This window comes from Macaca mulatta, chromosome 14, assembly GCF_049350105.2.
Source record: "Macaca mulatta isolate MMU2019108-1 chromosome 14, T2T-MMU8v2.0, whole genome shotgun sequence".
Lineage (NCBI taxonomy): Eukaryota > Metazoa > Chordata > Mammalia > Primates > Cercopithecidae > Macaca > Macaca mulatta.
Window position 1 is genome coordinate 104,085,879 of NC_133419.1, and position 18,275 is coordinate 104,104,153.

Here is an 18,275-nt window from a genome sequence, read left to right on the forward strand (position 1 = left end):
TAGATTTCTCTTTTAGATTTCTCTTCTTTCTCGGGAACACCCATTATTCTTAGGTTTGGACACTCAACATAGTTACAAAATTCTTGGAAGCTTTGTTCATTTTTTAAAATTATTTTTTCTTTGTCTTTGATGATTGAGTTAATTAAAAAGCCTTGTCTTCAATCTCTGAAGCTCTTTCTTCTGCTTGAGTCTATTGCTGAGACTTAGTGCATTTTGGATTTCTCTAAGTATATCCTTGATTTCCAGAAGTTGTGATTGTTTTTTGTTTATGCTATCTATTTCACCGAAGAATTTTCCTTTCATAACCTGTATCATGTTTTTGATTTCTTTAAGTTGGACTTCATCTTTCTCTGGTACCTCTTTGATTAGCTTAATAATCAACCTCCTGAAATCTTTTTCTGGCAATTCAGAGATTTCTTCTTGGTTTGGATACATCGCTGATGAGCTGGTATAATATTTTAGGGGTGTTAAAGAACCTTGTTTTGTCATATTACCAGAATTGTTTTTCTGGTTCCATCTCATTTGACTAGACTATATCAGAGGGAAGATCTGGGATTCAAGGGCAGCTGGTCAGGTTCTTTGTCTCACAGAGCGCTCCCTTGCTGTGGTGGTCTTTCTCTTCCCCTAGGAATGGGTATTTCTGAGATCTGAACTGTAGTGATTGTTTTTGCTCTTCTGGGTCTAGCTACACAGCAGAGCTACCAGGCTCTGGGCTGGTGTTGGGGAGTATCTGCACAGAGTCCTGTGATGTGATCTGTCTTCCGGTCTCTTAGCCGTGGATACCAGCATCTGCTCCACTGGAGGTAGCAGGGGAATGAGGTGAACTCGGTGATGGTCCTTGGTTTTGTTTTTGTTTAGTGGACTGGTTTTGTGTTGATGGGCCTCCAGCCAGGAGGTGGCACTTTCAAGAGTGCCTCAGCTGTGGTCCTATAGGGAGGATGCAAACTTGCCCTAGGGACACCTGGTTAACAATTCAGGTTTCTCAGGCAGTAGGCAGGGCCTTAGAGCTTTCAAGAAATTATGACCTTTGTCTTTGGCTACCAGGGCAGGTAGAGAAAGACCACCTGGTGGGGGCGGGGGTAGGTGTGTCTGAGCTCAGCCTCTCCTTTGGTGAGGCTTTTGCTGTGGCTGCTGTGGGGGATGGGAGTGTGGTTTCCATTCCAATGTAATTTTTTCCCCAGGGGGATTATGGCTGCCTCTGCTGAGTCATACAGGTCACCCAGGGTAGTTGAGGAAAGCCAGCAGGCACAGGCCTCACTGGCTTTCTATGTAGCCTGCAGTCCTAAAGACTGGTCTCACTCCCACCGTGCCCCAACAACACCACATGTATTTCCAGGCAGCCAGTGACCAGGGCTGAGAACTTGCCCCAGATCATGTGCCTTCCGTTGAGAAAGCAAGCAGACTAATAAGTTTTTCAGTATCTCAGGGAGACTGCAGTGGTGACCCAGTTCCTTCAAAGGGTCTGTGGATTCTTTTGGTTTTCCTAGTATGTTCCTGCAGTAGTTCTTGCAGCGAAAGTTCACCATGTGAATCTCCACATGCTGCTCTGTCTGTCTGAGTGGGAGCTGCAAGGTAGTCCCGCCTGCTGTCTGTCATCTTAATCCTAATTGATCTGTATTCTTGACTGTTCAATTTTTGATATTATCTATTAATTTCCTGCTGTGTATTAACAGTTATTCATCTTATTTCCTTTCTTGTACACTTTTTTGTTCTAAATATAAGAATTGCCTCCCTTTTTTTAGTTGATTATATTTTTCTGTTTACATATCACAAATTTATCCATAGTTTCTCTGTCAGAGCCCTGAAACATCTTCATTCATCTGTGTGTTCTATTTATTTTTTCTTAGCTTTAGGCCTGCTGCTTAAGGCTGTTGTCTTGGGGCTTCTCTTCAGCATTGTTCTAGAGATTACCTATTGTATTCTTTTATTGTGAATTCCTGTCTTTCTCTTCCCTCCTTTAGTTCTTCAGGTTTCTAGAACACATTTTCCATGGTAGAAAGAGTATATGGGCTGGAACATATTTTGAGATTTGCATGTCTAAAAGTATTTATAATATGTTATTGTATGTGATCAATAATTGGGTTGTGTTTAAATACTAGACTAGAAATAGTTTTAGCTCACAGTTTTGAAGATCCACCCAAACGAACTGATTCTGATTCAGATACATTGTGGGGGAGGGGACAGTAAGGCCTTGTAATCTCTGTTTTGACAGGTAATTTTGGTATACACTAAAGTTTGAGAACCCCTGTTGTATTCTCTTCTAGAGTTCAGTGTTGCTTTTAGAAAGTCTAATGCTACTTTGATTCCCAGTGTCTTGTATATTACCCCATATTTTTAGGAAGTTAGGAAGCTTTCTTGACCTGTCTGATCTGTGGCTGTTAGTTGTTGATCATGAGTTTTAGAAGTCTGGCTGGAAGACCTGAGTGTGTGGCCTGGGCTTCTTGGCTGCTGAGCATCACTGTAAGGTGATCAAGTATGGACTGGCCATTTTATGGCAACCCCTTAATATTTGTGGGTATTTTGAGAGGATAGGGTGTCAGTCATTTTACTGTAAACGAATCTTTATATCTTTCACCTAGGATGTGTGCATAGAGGTTGATGGAGATGAGTAGGGGCATAAGCTAGACTTGCAGCATTCTGGGTTATGTTAGAGGTAGTCAGCTCTCAACAGAGGATGGATTCTGAGGTCAAACTCTTTGTAATATCAATTATTAAATAATCTTCTGTATTTGGCTTTATTGTTACCTTCAGAAGTATGTTTACATTTTCTGAACATTTTAGGATTCTGCTTTTTTTTTGACTCTTCTTCGTATAGGCATTTTAGCTTTTGGCTTTTTGCGTTCCGATATGTTAGTTATTACTTTTTAAAATTTTATTGAACTTTGAGGGTGCAGGAGGCTGAGATAGGAAGATTGCTTGAGCCTAGGAGTTTGAGGCTGCAGTGGGCTCTGTTCAGACTACTGCACTACAGCCTGGGAGACAGAGTGAGACTGTCTCTTAAGAAAAGGAAATTATTTTTGAAATTTTTCCTATTTCATACTTTCCTCTTTTGATCTCTGTGCATATGTATCTTTCTTATTTTCTTGGCTTCATTTTAGTAGGGTCCTAGAAGGGATAGAAGATAAATAAATATGTACAGAAATGTACATGTTTGAGTGTTTTTAAATATGGAATCCTAGAAGTGGTATAGTTGGGTCAGAGGAAACACTTTTAATTTTAACATTGCTTTTCAAATTAAATTCTAAGTAAAGGTGTTATAATACTGAGTTAATGACAGTTTTAATTGTCATATATTTACTGTAGGATTACATTGTAAGGTGCTGCTGCTGCTTTATAGTTGGTATCTAAAATAGGAATGGCTTTTATAATATTGAGTTATATTTCAGGAATCTGAAGAAAACTGAAGACAGAAAAAGGAAACTAGAGGACCTCCTTAATTCTGTTGGTCAAAAGGTATCAGAACTCAAAGAAAAGTAAGTTATATTTTGAAGCGTATTTAGGATAATGCTGAGAGTGTTTACATTTGACATCTTGGTTTATTTCCTGTTTTGACTTTTAAGATTTTAGACTTTTATGACAGATGATGCTATGGGACCCACTAGTCTATAAACTTTTTAAGGATACATTATTATGTTTAAAAATTCTATCCTTTTAACTTTTTTTCTCCTTTGTGTTAAAAAAAGTCTTCATGCAAATATTATACTCAAGTTAAGGATCATTTTTGAATATTATTATTCTTAAAGCCTTTCATTTATCCTATTTAGTACAGGGTAGAATATATTGGTATGGGAATTATAAATGTTACAACATTTTCTTTTAAAAGTTGCGAAGATTGAAGAACTGAATAATATCTGATTGAATACAGTATATGTTGAAGTGATGTGTCATGCTTCCTTTTTTTAATAGAAGCAAAATTATTATTGAACCAAGAAATTAATCAGATTAAAACTATGAATTTTTTCTGTATGTTCAGGAAACAATTCTCTCTCTGTCTCTCTGTGTCTCTCCCCCCTCTCTCCCTTCTTCAGTTTCTCTTTCTCTCTCACTAATATATATTTATAGAGAAATACTTATAGAAAAAAGCAAACCAAAAAGAAATCCCCAAACCAATAAACACAGTGTTTTCAATATTCTTGAACAATTATTATGTTAGAAATATAGGAAAGAAATCACATCAATTTTTTCCAGGTATCATTATTAGAGAAGTACAAGAAAAATAAGTATAATGTATTATTTTCACTGTCATGTGCTCACAATCAGCACTTAATATTCAGCTAGTGCTCAAATATTTATTGAATAATTAGCTTATTATAGCAATATTTTGACTTCATTTATTAGTCACTTGCTGTGTTAGGTGTTATACTGGGTAATTTATGTATTCATTTCTTTAATCCTTAAAACAATGATGAGAAGTAAATCTATTTCTGTTTAGCAGATTAGGAAGGTTAAAATTATATAGTCTTTTTTATCTGAAGTTGAGCAACTAACAAAATACTAAGCCATGTTAGATACTAGATTTGTCGAATTCCATGAAGTTTCTGCTCTTAACCATTGCACCATACTACTATTATTTTGGAAGGATTACTGTGAGAACTTTTGGAATTAACTTTTAATTTTAAGTAAAACAGAATGGCATTTTTCATTGTAGCGTCATTGATGAGAATGAATTAATGTTGGTTACCATGCTGTTACTTATTATGATCCTTAATTAAGGTTTAATTGACTCTAGGCCATGAATAACAGTCTTATTTTCTTACATATTAACAAAGAATAAAGGGCTTGAAAAATAAGCATGACCTATCAATTTTTAAATTCTAATTTTACAAAATTAAAGAGATGGTTTCCATTTCTAATACAACTTGTACAGAGATATGAGGGTTGATTTAATGCAACAATATTTATTGCAAAACCATGTTCAAGGTGTAGTATGAAATGTTGTGATCAATAAACATGCAGCTTTCTATTTCCAGGTTTTAGAACAGTGCTGTTTAATGGAATTTCATGAGATTATGGAAATGTTCTGTGCTCTTTGTTATCCAGTATGGTAGCCAGTAGTCTTATGTGGCTACTGAGCACTTGCAGTGTTTGTAATATGACTAAGGAATTGAATTTAAAATTTTATTTATCTTTAGTTAATTTAAATTTAAATAGCCACAAAGTGGCTCGTGGCTATTTGTCTATATTGGAGAAGTTGGTTCTAGAGTCTTATGTCTGGGGAAGGAAGGAAGAAGGCACTTAGAGAGACAATGAAATATACTATAAAGTGCATGCAACTTAGTGCCAGCCTCATCTGTATATGAATTTTAGATCCTCTGCTGATTATTGATGAGAACCTGGGTAATAATTTCTTTGGGTTTAAGTTTGCATATGTATAGCATACAATTTATAATACTTAACTTGAATATAGGGAGAGATTTTATATAATGTACTAAAATGAATTTTGAAATTTTGTTTGTAGTTTTAGTGGTAAATGTTAGAGGGAGTTGGGCTGTGGGGTGAGGAAGGGTGTGGTTCGAAGCTACTCTAGGCAAATGGAACATTCTGAAGAACATGGGAGATAAAGGATAGGATATTTACTGATAATGTAAAATTCTTCTGATATTGACATATATTAATGGTTTTGCTGATCAGTAATATAATGAAATAAAACTAGAAAGACAGATGGGATGTTTAGAATAGTGTCTTGAATGCCGTATTGGCAAATTTTTATATAATGTAGTAGAGCATGGAGGCCCTGTCAAGTTTTTTTTTGGTTTGTCTCTTCTATTAATGTTACTTTGTATGCAAACATTAATGGTATTATCATTAATTAAATTATGGCATAAAAGTTTACTTTATTACCTATGGATAATTTCATTAAATCTCTCCCAAATCCTTTTTACTTTTAATTAAATTTTAATGTTTACATAGATTTCAGAGCAGGACTTCAGAAGCTGCAAAACTTGAAGCTGAAGTAAGCAAAGCACAAGAAACAATCAAAGCTGCAGAAGTCTTAATTAATCAGCTTGATAGAGAACATAAGAGATGGAATGCACAGGTTTGTTTGACAAGGGGCCGTGAGGAGTCTACCTTTAAAATCCAGGAAATCTATAATGTAATGTATGTTAAGAAAAAGGAGAGAAAGATCCATTAATTTGCACCTGGTTCAGGATAAATAATGTAGATATAAATGGCCATTATGTGAATTACTCTTTAAACAAAGTGTCTTTATATGAATAGAGTTTTAGGCGAAGCAGCCTATTTTCCTTTCAGTTCTGTATGTTATTGAGAGATGAGCAGGATGAAAATGAGTGGATGGAAAACTTAGTACTCCTTAGAATTTTCTTTGAATTTACCTTCACCAGGACAGTAATTTTAGGATTTGACACTGTAGGCTATTTATTTTTTCTTGAAATATTTTGTTATTTTGACTTTTTAGTGTTGTCTTTTGTTTTTTCTTGGTTTATTTCTGAAATCAGTTAAGCTTCCTTTCCTTTCCTTTCCTGATCCTCCTCATCTGCTCACCTAGTAATGTTGATTGTCCTTGTTATACTCTTCCACAGCAGCTTTTTCTGCAACTACCTTGGGTGTTATCTCATCCCATCATAATATCACCTGCACCTTAATAATGACCAGAGCTACATTTCCAGACTACTGAGTGTTAAATGTGTATTTCCAACTATATATTAGACATTTGCATTTAATTGTCTCTCAGGAACTCAAACCCAACATGTCTAAATTATTTTCTTTTTCTCATTCCAAGTCTCCTTTATTTTCTATTTCACTGGAGGCGTCTTTCTTTGGGCATCAATACTAAAAATATATGGGTTGTCTTAGACTCTTCCCTGTTTACTTGTCATATCCGTTTGCAAATATTCTTTGTATTTGTCTTCTATCTTTAATGCCAATATTTCTTTGTTTCTCATCTCACTTTTTAAATGTCTTCCTCCTATCTGACCCTTTAATTAGTTCACCCTTCATTTGTCAGCTGAATTATCTTTATAAAACCCAATCTGATTACATTACTCATTGCTTGCTTAAATGCTTTCAATGGCTCACGTCACAGTTTAAAATAGAAACTCCTTTGCATGTCATGGAAAACCTTTCACAATCTGCCTTTATTTAAATCTATCTCTCTTCTTTCCTTTAATATAACTACTCTTTCTGCTGAATCTTGTGCTTTATTTACAATAACCTTTTTGCTGATGGGTCTTCATGCCGTAGCTTTGTTTTGTCCCTTTGTTCATTCTCTGTGCCTTAATCTTAGTTTACAAAGTGATGCAAACTCACATTTAACTGTGGTTGGGATGAAAGTTCTGCTTTCTTTAAAATAATTAAGAACTTTCAATGACTGAATATGTTTGTTTCTACAAATATATTAGGATTTTATACTTTTAAAAAATATCACAGCAGAGTCTGCGATCTTTTTGATATTTTTACATTTTGACTATTATATTCAAAACAAGGAGTTATTACTTGTGATTCTTCCCTCCACAATCAAAACCATAAAACTGTCATTTTCTTTAACGTTAGAACATACTCATATATATCCCTCTTTCTTCGCTCTCTTTTTTTCCAGGTTGTAGAGATAACAGAGGAATTAGCTACTCTTCCTAAAAGAGCTCAACTTGCTGCTGCATTTATTACATATCTTTCTGCTGCTCCTGAGTCTCTGAGAAAAACCTGTTTGGAAGAATGGACCAAGTCAGCTGGTCTTGAGAGTTTGTATTTAGTTACTCCTGAATTTAAAATTTCAATATACTAAAAATGGACCCTTTGTTCTCTGTTATTTTACCTTTTTTCAATGGGGGAAATTTTTTATGGATCACAAGTATACCCTGGAGCTACTTTAGATTTGCCACATTCCACAAATGTTCTTGAATTTACTTTATTATTATGATTTTTCTATTCTTAAATCACTGTAAAAAACTGAGACGACTGAATTATTTTTGATATTGCTTGGATGCAATTAAACATTATATTACTTTTATTTTTATAATTTATTTGATAGGCTGAGATGTAAGAACTTTAAAATTCCTCATGATTTTAGTGGTATTTTACGAAATTATTTTAGTTTGTGAAACATTCACTCAAAGAAATAGGACTTCATGGAGTTCCATCCTTCTGCACCTTTTGTTTTTGTTTTTGACTTCTTTCTCCTTGGGTTTGGGTGTTAAATGTGGAAGAATGGGTTTCAAGTTAAGGACTGTCGTAGGACTTTTGTTTTGGAATAAATAGCTTTATTTCCTTCCCTTCATTAAGTACAAGATCATTGTAGTAAAGTATTTTCAATGTCTTCAACTTTTCAGAATTTGATCTGAGGAGATTTCTTTGTACTGAAAGTGAGCAGTTAATTTGGAAAAGTGAAGGCCTACCATCAGATGACCTTTCCATAGAAAATGCTCTTGTAATATTACAGGTAGTTAATTTATTTTAATTTTTTATTAGAAATGTTTTATTGTCAAGCTTGCTGTGGAAATTGTGTTCTTCATATTCTTAGTCTTTCACAGTTACCCTTTTCTTACTAAAATAAAAATATTTTGCTAATGAAAACCCATTAATGATTCAGTTAGTGAATGTATGACTTTCAGTATAATTTATTTTTTACCTTAATATAAAAGTATAAAGTGGCATTCTTTTGATGTCAAAATGTTCTAAATTGTATTTCCTAATAGTAGTAGAAATATTTTAGGGATACCCAATTCATTGGTTATGTAGTTTCTTCATGAGTACAGACTAGAGTATATGACTTCATAAATTTTGTATTTTTATTTCATTTTATTTTGCCAAACAAAATTAGCAAAAAGTGAAGATAAGTTTTTGGCTTATCAATTAGAGATAATCATACACATATTTTGGAAAACTGTTTTGTCACATAGTACAGATTTTCCAAAGCTGTTTAAAATAGAAAATAGCATAACCTTATTATCAGTGAATGTGAAAACCAAATTCAAAGCCATGTACACAAATAAATAATCACTTTGAATAAAGTTTGATTTTTCCCATTAACTTGGTTTACTTTTCTGATATGGAACTTGGAAGACAATTTTTACTTCTTGATAATGTGATTTTTCTATTCTTTCTGTCAATAGTTTATATTTCATAGTAAGTATTAGTATTCCTTTTCCTCTTTGTAATCCTTCTCTCTGCCTACACACTATTTCCTGATTCTTATTTTTTAACTCCATAGTCTCAAAGAAAGCATGAACATTAAACACGCTCCTCTTTATGTAGCATAAACTGTATTATAAGATTCATATTTTAGGTGCTGTTCATTACTTGATAATTTGTTCTGTTTTATTAGACTTATTAATCAGCTGACTATGCTTCAGCTCACTATATTGGTAACTTACCAGTAGAGAAGTTGCTGACCACTAATTGAATAGTTTTGCCTTCTTTTAATTTGATTTTGCCTGTTTTTAAATTTACTTTTTAAAAAATTTTTTATTATTTTTACAATGGAATCACAAATATGAAACTCTAAATACTTATATAAGTAAATGTGTTACATTTTGGCAAACTATGTGCTTTTTATTATATTTATTATTCCCTCCCTAAGGTTTCATAGCCACCTCTTTTTCCTCTTTCAATAATCCAAGAAAGCAATTCATTGCAAATTAAAAAAAAAAAAAAGTTTAAGAATTCTTTTCTATTCCATAAGAAACAAGGGGAAGGTGGTAAGTCTGTAGACAAAATATGTTTATCAGAATAAATTTTTTACTGATGTTAATTGAAAATGCTTAGTTTTATATTCTGAATTATCTTTCATGATGGATATGGGAAATTGCTTTTGAAATTAATAATAAGCCTAAATTTACTTTGTATTTAACATTGCTAAGTTCCTTTTAGATAATTATTTGCATTTATATGACAAAAGAAAAATCATTGGAAAGATTTCTTAGGGTAATTAGTTATTTTGTTGAAATGAATTTGCCATTATGGTCAACACTCGACCTCAGTTTTAAGGTGTACTAGATTTCAAATTAGTTGTAGTTTAAGGGTGTGATTGGATAGCATATAATCTGTGACATCAACTCATTAACATCACCATGTATGTAAAATTAAATCTCTAAATATATATTAGTTGGGCTTCTGGGAAAAGATGGCTAGACATGGTAAGTAAGATGCATTTGTGATTCAGAGGTATAATACATCTCCTCATTAACTGTGCTAAAGCTGGCCTGGCATAGTGGCTCATGCTTGTAATCCCAGCACTTTGGGAGGCCGAGGTGGGTGGATCATCTGAGGTCAGAAGTTCGAGACCAGTTTGGCCAACATGGTCTCTACTTGAAATATAAAAATTAGCTGGGCATTGTGGCATGCACCTGTAGCTCCAGCTACTCAGAAGGCTGAGGCGGGAGAATCGCTTGAACCCGGGAGGCAGAAGTTGCAGTGAGCCGAGATCATGTCACTGCATATTCCAGCCTGGATGACAGAGTGAGACTTCTCAAAACACACATACACACACACACACACACACACACACACACACACAACAATGCTAAAGCTTTTCTGAGGTTCTCCCTCTCAGTGGAGGAGGTTTTCCCTGAGGCCTGTGGTTACTCAACTGTTTCATTGATGCTAAGAAAGGCTTTTGTGTCTAAAACTATTCTTTTATTGGTCTTACAAGGATGCTTAAAATTGTCGTATTTAGGTTAAGCTAACCATTGAAGTGCATATATTGCTAGAGAGAGTAATTAGTCAAATCCTTTTATACCCTTGGTCTTACCACAGGAATTAGTTTTACTATGTTGGCAGAAAGCTCATATGACCTATTGCTTTGAGGGACAGGGAAAAATTTGGCCATAGTGATCATATATCCTGGATTGCTTGGTCTATGGTTTGCACTTGTTGTCCCGATACAATTATTAATAGTTTTCCTTTCACTTTCAACAGTGTTGTGGTTTGAGTGATAAATTATATGATCTAATATTGGCCAACTCAGTGGATAATGGAAAGTATAAGGCTATTAGAAACTATGGAGAAGGTGTGAGTGAAAAGCATCCAGAACGGAGGTGGAGAAGATGACTAATTTAAATATCAGATTTTATATGGGTTTTTCTTGTGAAGACATCTGTTGAATGTTTGTGTTTTATTGTTATAGACAGTTCAAATTGGGTTTAACTCAAAATTTCTGAGATGTTTTTTCTTGCTGCCTTTTGATATATGCTAAGGAAATGCAAACTAATGTGATACTAGTCTAAGAATATAAAATTATGATGATAAAATTTATTACTTCAAAGTTAACTTCCCCACATAGGAAAAAGTTTTTCAATCCTCACATAAGTAATAATAATAATCAATACTTGTGTAGTACTTATCATGTTGTGCATATATTACTATTTAGGAATAAATAGGTAAAGCACTTGAACACATAACTCATGTAATTCTCAAATCAACCCAATCTATTAGATACATGTGTTATCCCCTTTATAGATAAGGAAATTGAGGCACGGAAGAGTTAATTCACTTACCTAAGGTCACATGGCTGTCAAGTGGTAGAGCCAGGATTCAAACCCAGGCCATCTAGCTCCTGTCTATACACTTCTCATAGGAGTGTGTGTGTTTAACCTTATTTATTTTATATTATCCTTGTTAATGTAACTCTCATTAGTGAATCAAGAGATAGGCTTAATTTCATTTATAAAATGTTTTTGCTTTTATCCCATTTGTAAGTACTAAAAATAGACATAACATTATAGAGTATTCTAGGTGTTTTAAAAATTATCTCTTTCAAAAATATCCTTTGCCCAATCTTTTTTTCCTCCAAGGAGAGAAGAATTTAAATAGAGATTGTATATCTTGAGTTTTTAACCTGTCTTCTGAACTTTTGACCTATAGCTCTCACTACCTGTTAGATATTTTTACCTGAGCTTCCTAGGCAGCTCAAAATTTATCATCCTTTAACTAAATTCACCATTGTTTATTTTCTTTAAGTTAAGAATCTTCCAGTGGCCAATTGTAGCACATTTAAAGGAAAAAACTAGCAATTTATGCTTTTAAATACCTGAGATGCCTAAAAGGTTGGGGTGAGCTTCTGAATTAAGGTAATTTTTACCAGGAGATCTCTGCCTTCATTTTATAAGATGGGTTCATTCTCAGATAGGTTCTCTTTACCCTTTGTTAGCCTTGACCGTTGGTGACTCCATGTTTACCTTTATTAGATTTTATGTTTCCAGACGAAAGATGTGTCATTCACTCCCTCTGCACCACAGATAATACGCCAGTCTCCCAAAAGGATTCTGATTGGTTAACTTAGATTATCTGCTCATATTGATAACCCATCAGAAATACATTTAGTGGGACATGCAGGGTAGGCAAGGTAGCTCTCTACTGTAAAATTCATTTTTCTTCCCCTCTCACTCCCTAGAACCTGACTGTCTTATTTTCTACCACCAGAGATATCACAGTCTTTTCTTGGTAATACAAGCTACAACCCTGTACATCATTCTTACTGTGCCTCTTTAATTTTCATTCAGTTAATTATTCAACTAATCTTGTCAAATCTAGTTCTCAGATGTCTCATGAATTCATCCGGTTTTAATCACATCTGCTGCCAGTGACTTCATTTATGCTTTCATCATTTTGTGTCTGGATAAATATGTCATTATACCAGCTGGTTCCTTGTTTCTTTTTTTTTTTTTTTTTTTTTGAGACGGAATCTCGCTCTGCCGCCCAGGCTGGAGTGCAGTGGCCGGATCTCAGCTCACTGCAAGCTCTGCCTCCCGGGTTCACGCCATTCTCCTGCCTCAGCCTCCCGAGTAGCTGGGACTACAGGCGCCTTGTTTCTAGTACCACTTCCTTTACTGTTGTTGGAGTGATTTTCTAAAACATTAATCCGATCATAATATTGCCTCAATTAATGTATTTTAGTGATTTCCCATTGCCTGCAGTATAAAAATTTCATTATCCTTAGACATGGCATAAAAAGCTGATCATGATCAGACAGACTCCAGATTACTCTTGCCATTTTATATGCATCATCTTTGCCCATATTTATTTTTTTCTAGCTACACCAGAGTACTGTAAGTTTTCCAAATACTCCAAACTTTTTTATTCCCCTCTATATCATGCTGTTTTTGCCTGAAATGTTTTTCTTTCTTCACTTCTTTGCCTAGCTAATCTCTCTTGGCTTAGTTTGACTTGAATTGTTTTCTAGCCATAACTTCACCTATCATCTTTCAGTAGCAACTTGTGCACCTTTTGATGATGAAATTTTTATTTTTGTATCTTTATTACATGTAAAGTTATTGAGGTTAAGGTAATGTGTTTTATTGATTTCTGTACTCCTTGTACTATCTTACTATAGTTGTTATCCAACATATAGATGAGTTAATGAACAAATGAATAAATGAATGAAAGTCAACATTTTTGGATTGAGTATAGTTGTAGAATTTAACTATATTTAATCATGGAATACAGAGATAAAATGTACCATAGAAATCTTATCTAAATCTATCTGGAGACATATGAATAAGATGACAACAAACTTGTAAGTACCCTTTGAAAAACTTAAGCATGTTTTCTTTGCTAAAAACGTTTTGAAACATTACCTTTCTTCTTTTCATTTAACTGCATCAGATCATTGGTTTGAAATCATGGGTAAGAACTTTTTAAAAATTTAAAATAATTACTTTTGTAGTTAGGCAAAATGCAGAATTGTGAAATGTTTGCTATTGAATGCTAGCATAAAATTAGATCAAAAACCTAGGTGCAGCGCCATGGTAACACTTCACAGGCTATTTGCTAGCCACGTCATTGTGCTTCGAGTAGTACATTTACATGATGGAGCAGTAAGTGAAACCTCTGGTAATAGATGCTGGGTGATGATCATACAGTATAACATGACAGGAGGTATGATAGGAGCAGTCTACTGTGGGTGCAAGTGACAACAAGATATCTTGTTTGTGGAGAATTTTAAAATACTAATAAAGCTGTTTTAAAGTCGTTCATCTCTTTATTATCACCATGTGCTAGCAATTCTAAACAACATTGGTGATATAAAACTATGCGTCCACAGGGCAGATAATCCCCACTATCTCCTTCCCTCTTGGTGTGCCACTGAGATAACGTGTATGCTCTTATTAAATATACAGTGTTCCCCCCTTTTCTCCTGGGGATGTGTTCCAAGAACCTCAGTGGATGCCTGAAAGTTCAGGTAGTACTGAACCCATATATATGTATGTATATACACACACACACACACACACACACACACACGGGGTTATACATTTTTATAACACACATACATACTGTGTTATACATACATGCATATATATACATACATACTATGTTTTTTTCCTAAACATACATACTATAATAAAGTTTTGTATAAGTTATACACAGTAAGAGATTAACAACAACAATGATAAAATAGAACAACTATAACAGTATACTGTAATAAAAGTTAAGTGAATGTAGTTTTTCTTTCTGCCTGTCCAAATAACGTATTGTACTGTACTCACCTTTTTTGGACTGTGGTTGACCATGGGTAACTGAAACCATGAAAAGAAATTATTGATAAGGGGGACTGCTGTACCCCATTGTAAGTTTTCATCTTACTCTGACTTTCATATGTGTTCTCTTATTCTTATAGCACACAATTCTATTACATTTTTCAAATAAATGTGAAAACTCAAAAAAAATTAGATCGGTTTAAATTTTACTAGATAGCAATAATTGTTAGATGACTTCTAAATTTATCATTTATAATATATACATTTTATACATATGGAATTGGCTTTCTTCTGTCTACTAAGTACCATTGTGTGTGGAGGGCATTTTCACTGGTTTCTAATTCCCTTTTTTTTTGAGATGGAGTCTCACTCTGTTTGTCACCAGGCTGGAATTCAGTGGCACGATCTTGGCTCACTGCAGCCTCCGCTTCCAGGGTTTAAGCAATTCTCCTGCCTCAGCCTACCGAGTAGCTGGGACTACAGTCCCGTGCCACCACACCTGACTAATTTTTGTATTTTTAGTAGAGATGGGGTTTTACCGTGTTGGCCAGGATGGTCTTGATCTCTTGACCTCGTGATCCATCTGCCTCAGCCTCCCAAAGTGCTGGGATTACAGGCTTGAGCTACTGCACCAGGCCTAACTTCCTTTTTTTTTTTTTAGAATTTAATTAGTGCAAGATGTTCTGTAATGAATTTAGTTTTTAGTTCATTTCATTAGATCTTAACCTACAGTCCATATAATTTTCTCTTCTAGGGTACTCCTTTAGTAATATTAGATATGTACTGCTTTAGAAGAATTAATGTCTTAAAATGTAAACAATTATATTGATAATTAGCAGTATTTTAATGATTTGCTCATATTTCTTTTTATGGCCTGTATAGTTTTTATTCAAAAAACCAATATATATGTATACTATAGATAGATAGATAAATAGATAGATAGCTAGATAGGGAATAATTTTTGTATTTTAAAAGCCAGAAAGAATGGTGCAAATGAGATCAGCTTGAGACTAAAGCTCTTGCTTAGCATAATGTTAGTACACATTTTCTGTGTTATTTTTTGTTAAGTAGGACTGTACTCTCTATACTCTGGCTAAATGTAATTACCTAATATTAACTCCTGGTCACTGAAAATTTATTAATATGGCTTCTGATGCAGCTAAAAACTGTATTTTTGTTTATTTTTCATGGTTGTATATTTGTGTTCTCCAAAGCTTGAGAGAAAAGAGTAATTGATTTATAATTTCTAGAAAACTATTTCCATTTAAATGAAAGCTTATAATCATTAAAAAACATTACTTTTCCTTTTTTTTGAACTAGAGTCGAGTGTGCCCATTTCTTATAGATCCTTCTTCCCAAGCTACAGAGTGGTTAAAAACACATTTGAAAGACTCACGTTTAGAAGTTATCAATCAGCAGGTATGTATTACTTATAATTTACATACCAATTAGGAATGACCTCTTATAGTGAAAAGATCTTTGAGTCTATAATCAGAAAACATAGATTAAACACTGAGTCCTATTGTGTGGGACCTGGGGTGAGAGATATAACTCTTAGCTTCAGTTTTCTAGTTTGTAAAACAGAGATAAGAATATTTATGTGATTCTGGGTATTGATCTAAGCCCTAAGATGACAGTCTAGTAGGTTAGAGAAACAATAAAATAAGCTTTACAGTAAGTTGTGACTAATGATACAAGTATAAGAGGCTGTAGAAGTAGGAACTTCTAAGTTAGCTTGGAGACTCAGAAAAGCCTTCTAGCCTTTTAGGATATTTACAGTTCCTCTGAATACCTCTCATAATTTCCAATTTCTTTAAATCATTGACAGACATCTTGTTCGGTGAAATGTTATCATAGTCTTTTGGGTAGTGACTTCTTAGTTTCATGTTTATCTTTCAGAGGAAATTATTTTTGGTTAGGTTTTTATTATTTTTTTTTAAAGGAAGACCTAGTATATGATTAATTTTCATACGTAATTTTCAGGTGTTTCAAAAATTACCTCTAAAAGTTACTTTACTTGTAAAATGGGGATATCTACCTTATTTTTTTGTGGTAAGAATAATTATAAATTAGATAATATATAAAAATACTTCAATAATCGTTTATGGTTTGCATATATGCAAATATATAAGTATATAAAAATGTAAGTATATAACTATACTGTATATCTTATATACATTTAAGTATATAAAAATGTAAGTATATAACTATACTGTATATCTTATATACATATAAGTATATAACTACATATATATCTATAGTTATAGGTATATGCATATAGGTACTCTATATATACTTATATACATATAAGTAACTATATAGTTACTGTGATATATATGTACACACACACATATATACACACACACCACACATACACACGCAGACACACGCCTGGGGTGATATTTAAAACTACTCCTTCCCTATCTAGAAAGCCTTAAAATTCTTAATTATTGAATTTTGCCTAAAGGTTCTTTTCAGAATTATTAGACCTATCCACCAAGAAAAGTTTACTAGAATTCATCATCATGCCTTTTTCCCCCATTCAATGTGTGATTCTGAACATAAGCAAAGTGGGGTTCTTATTAATACCTAGGTGAGTAATTTATTGCATATAGAATTAGAAGTTGTGTTTCTATAACATTTTGAAATTACTGTAGAAAATTGAAGAAAGGCTTTTATATTTTGGGGGAAATACAGAGTTACTATTCAGTGGTTACAGTCATGCAAGATGAAAAAGTTCTAGAGATCTGTTTTGCAACATTGTGCTTATAGTTAACAATTCTGTACTGTACACCTAAATATTGGTAAAGAGGTTAGATCTCAGGTTATGTGGATTTCTTTTTTAAACACAATTTTAAAAATGTTAAAATTCTTATTTTTCTTATTTGTGTATTTAAATTGTGAAATTTTTTTGATAATTTATTCAACTAAAATCATTACCAAATATGAGTAGAAAAACAATAATTAATAATTTGAATTATTAACATACATATTAAAATTTTAAACATTCATATTATTCCTGTTAATATCTTCATTCATAATCTTTAAGAATGTTTATAAAATTAAAGTAATAAAAGAATTAATGTTTTTCTTTTATTCAATTAGGATAGTAACTTTATCACAGCTCTTGAATTAGCAGTACGTTTTGGGAAAACCCTTATTATACAAGAGATGGATGGTGTAGAACCTGTTCTTTATCCATTATTGAGACGAGATCTGGTTGCTCAAGGTAAATAATTGACACTTTCCAGAGTGTAAATATTTTTAAAATTTCCAAAGTAAGTAATTAAACCAGGTGCAAGCTTTCAAGCATCCTCTTGCAGTAGAGTCACGCGTGATGGGCTTAATTCCTTTAGCAATACGTTGTGACAATATGTGTAAAATGTTACTTATCAGGGAAGCTCAGTAGAGACTTAGTACCCATAGTTTACTGGGGGTTGATGATGTAAGCACACTCTCCCTAGCACATAACAAAATTCTAGACTCCCTGAAGGAAAGCAGGTGTAGCATAAACCATATTGTTTGTACAAACAGTTTAGGCACAGTGAGCCACTTTTTTGAGTTCTGAGGATGGTGGGAACTCTCCCAAAATCTGAGTTCCCAGGTGCTGGTTATGGGCCAACTTTACAAACAGCCCTTTCTAAAGAGTCTCAGGATTGCTATGTTAACTCTTTTCTGCATAGGAACCCAGCCCAGTCTTGGATTATTAGAAAGCAATTCCTAGAAACTTAAAGAGAATATCATGCAAAGTGTATACATATACATATATAGACATGTACATATATGTACATGTATGTATGCTACGTACATTGCTAACACAGCAAACTTTAAATAGAAAAT

The 18,275-nt window shown here is 33.6% G+C and overlaps 1 protein-coding gene across 3 annotated transcripts in view; it reads left to right on the forward strand.

Moving 5' to 3' along the window:
* The window catches only part of DYNC2H1 (dynein cytoplasmic 2 heavy chain 1), a 353,142-nt gene that overhangs the window by 113,126 nt on the left and 221,741 nt on the right, over positions 1–18,275 (forward strand). For 2 of the 3 annotated variants that reach the window (XR_013404270.1, XM_015115564.3), the window contains exons 60-65: positions 3,387–3,473; positions 5,911–6,037; positions 7,559–7,700; positions 8,289–8,398; positions 15,756–15,854; positions 17,541–17,664. Coding sequence is in view for 2 of the 3 variants with exons in the window: in XM_015115564.3 (XP_014971050.2) it covers positions 3,387–3,473; positions 5,911–6,037; positions 7,559–7,700; positions 8,289–8,398; positions 15,756–15,854; positions 17,541–17,664 (689 nt within the window). In the remaining variant the exon portion in view is untranslated. Of the gene's footprint in view, positions 1–3,386; positions 3,474–5,910; positions 6,038–7,558; positions 7,701–8,288; positions 8,399–13,560; positions 13,582–15,755; positions 15,855–17,540; positions 17,665–18,275 lie in introns of all 3 variants that reach the window. The other variant, XM_015115562.3, reaches the window with a different exon arrangement.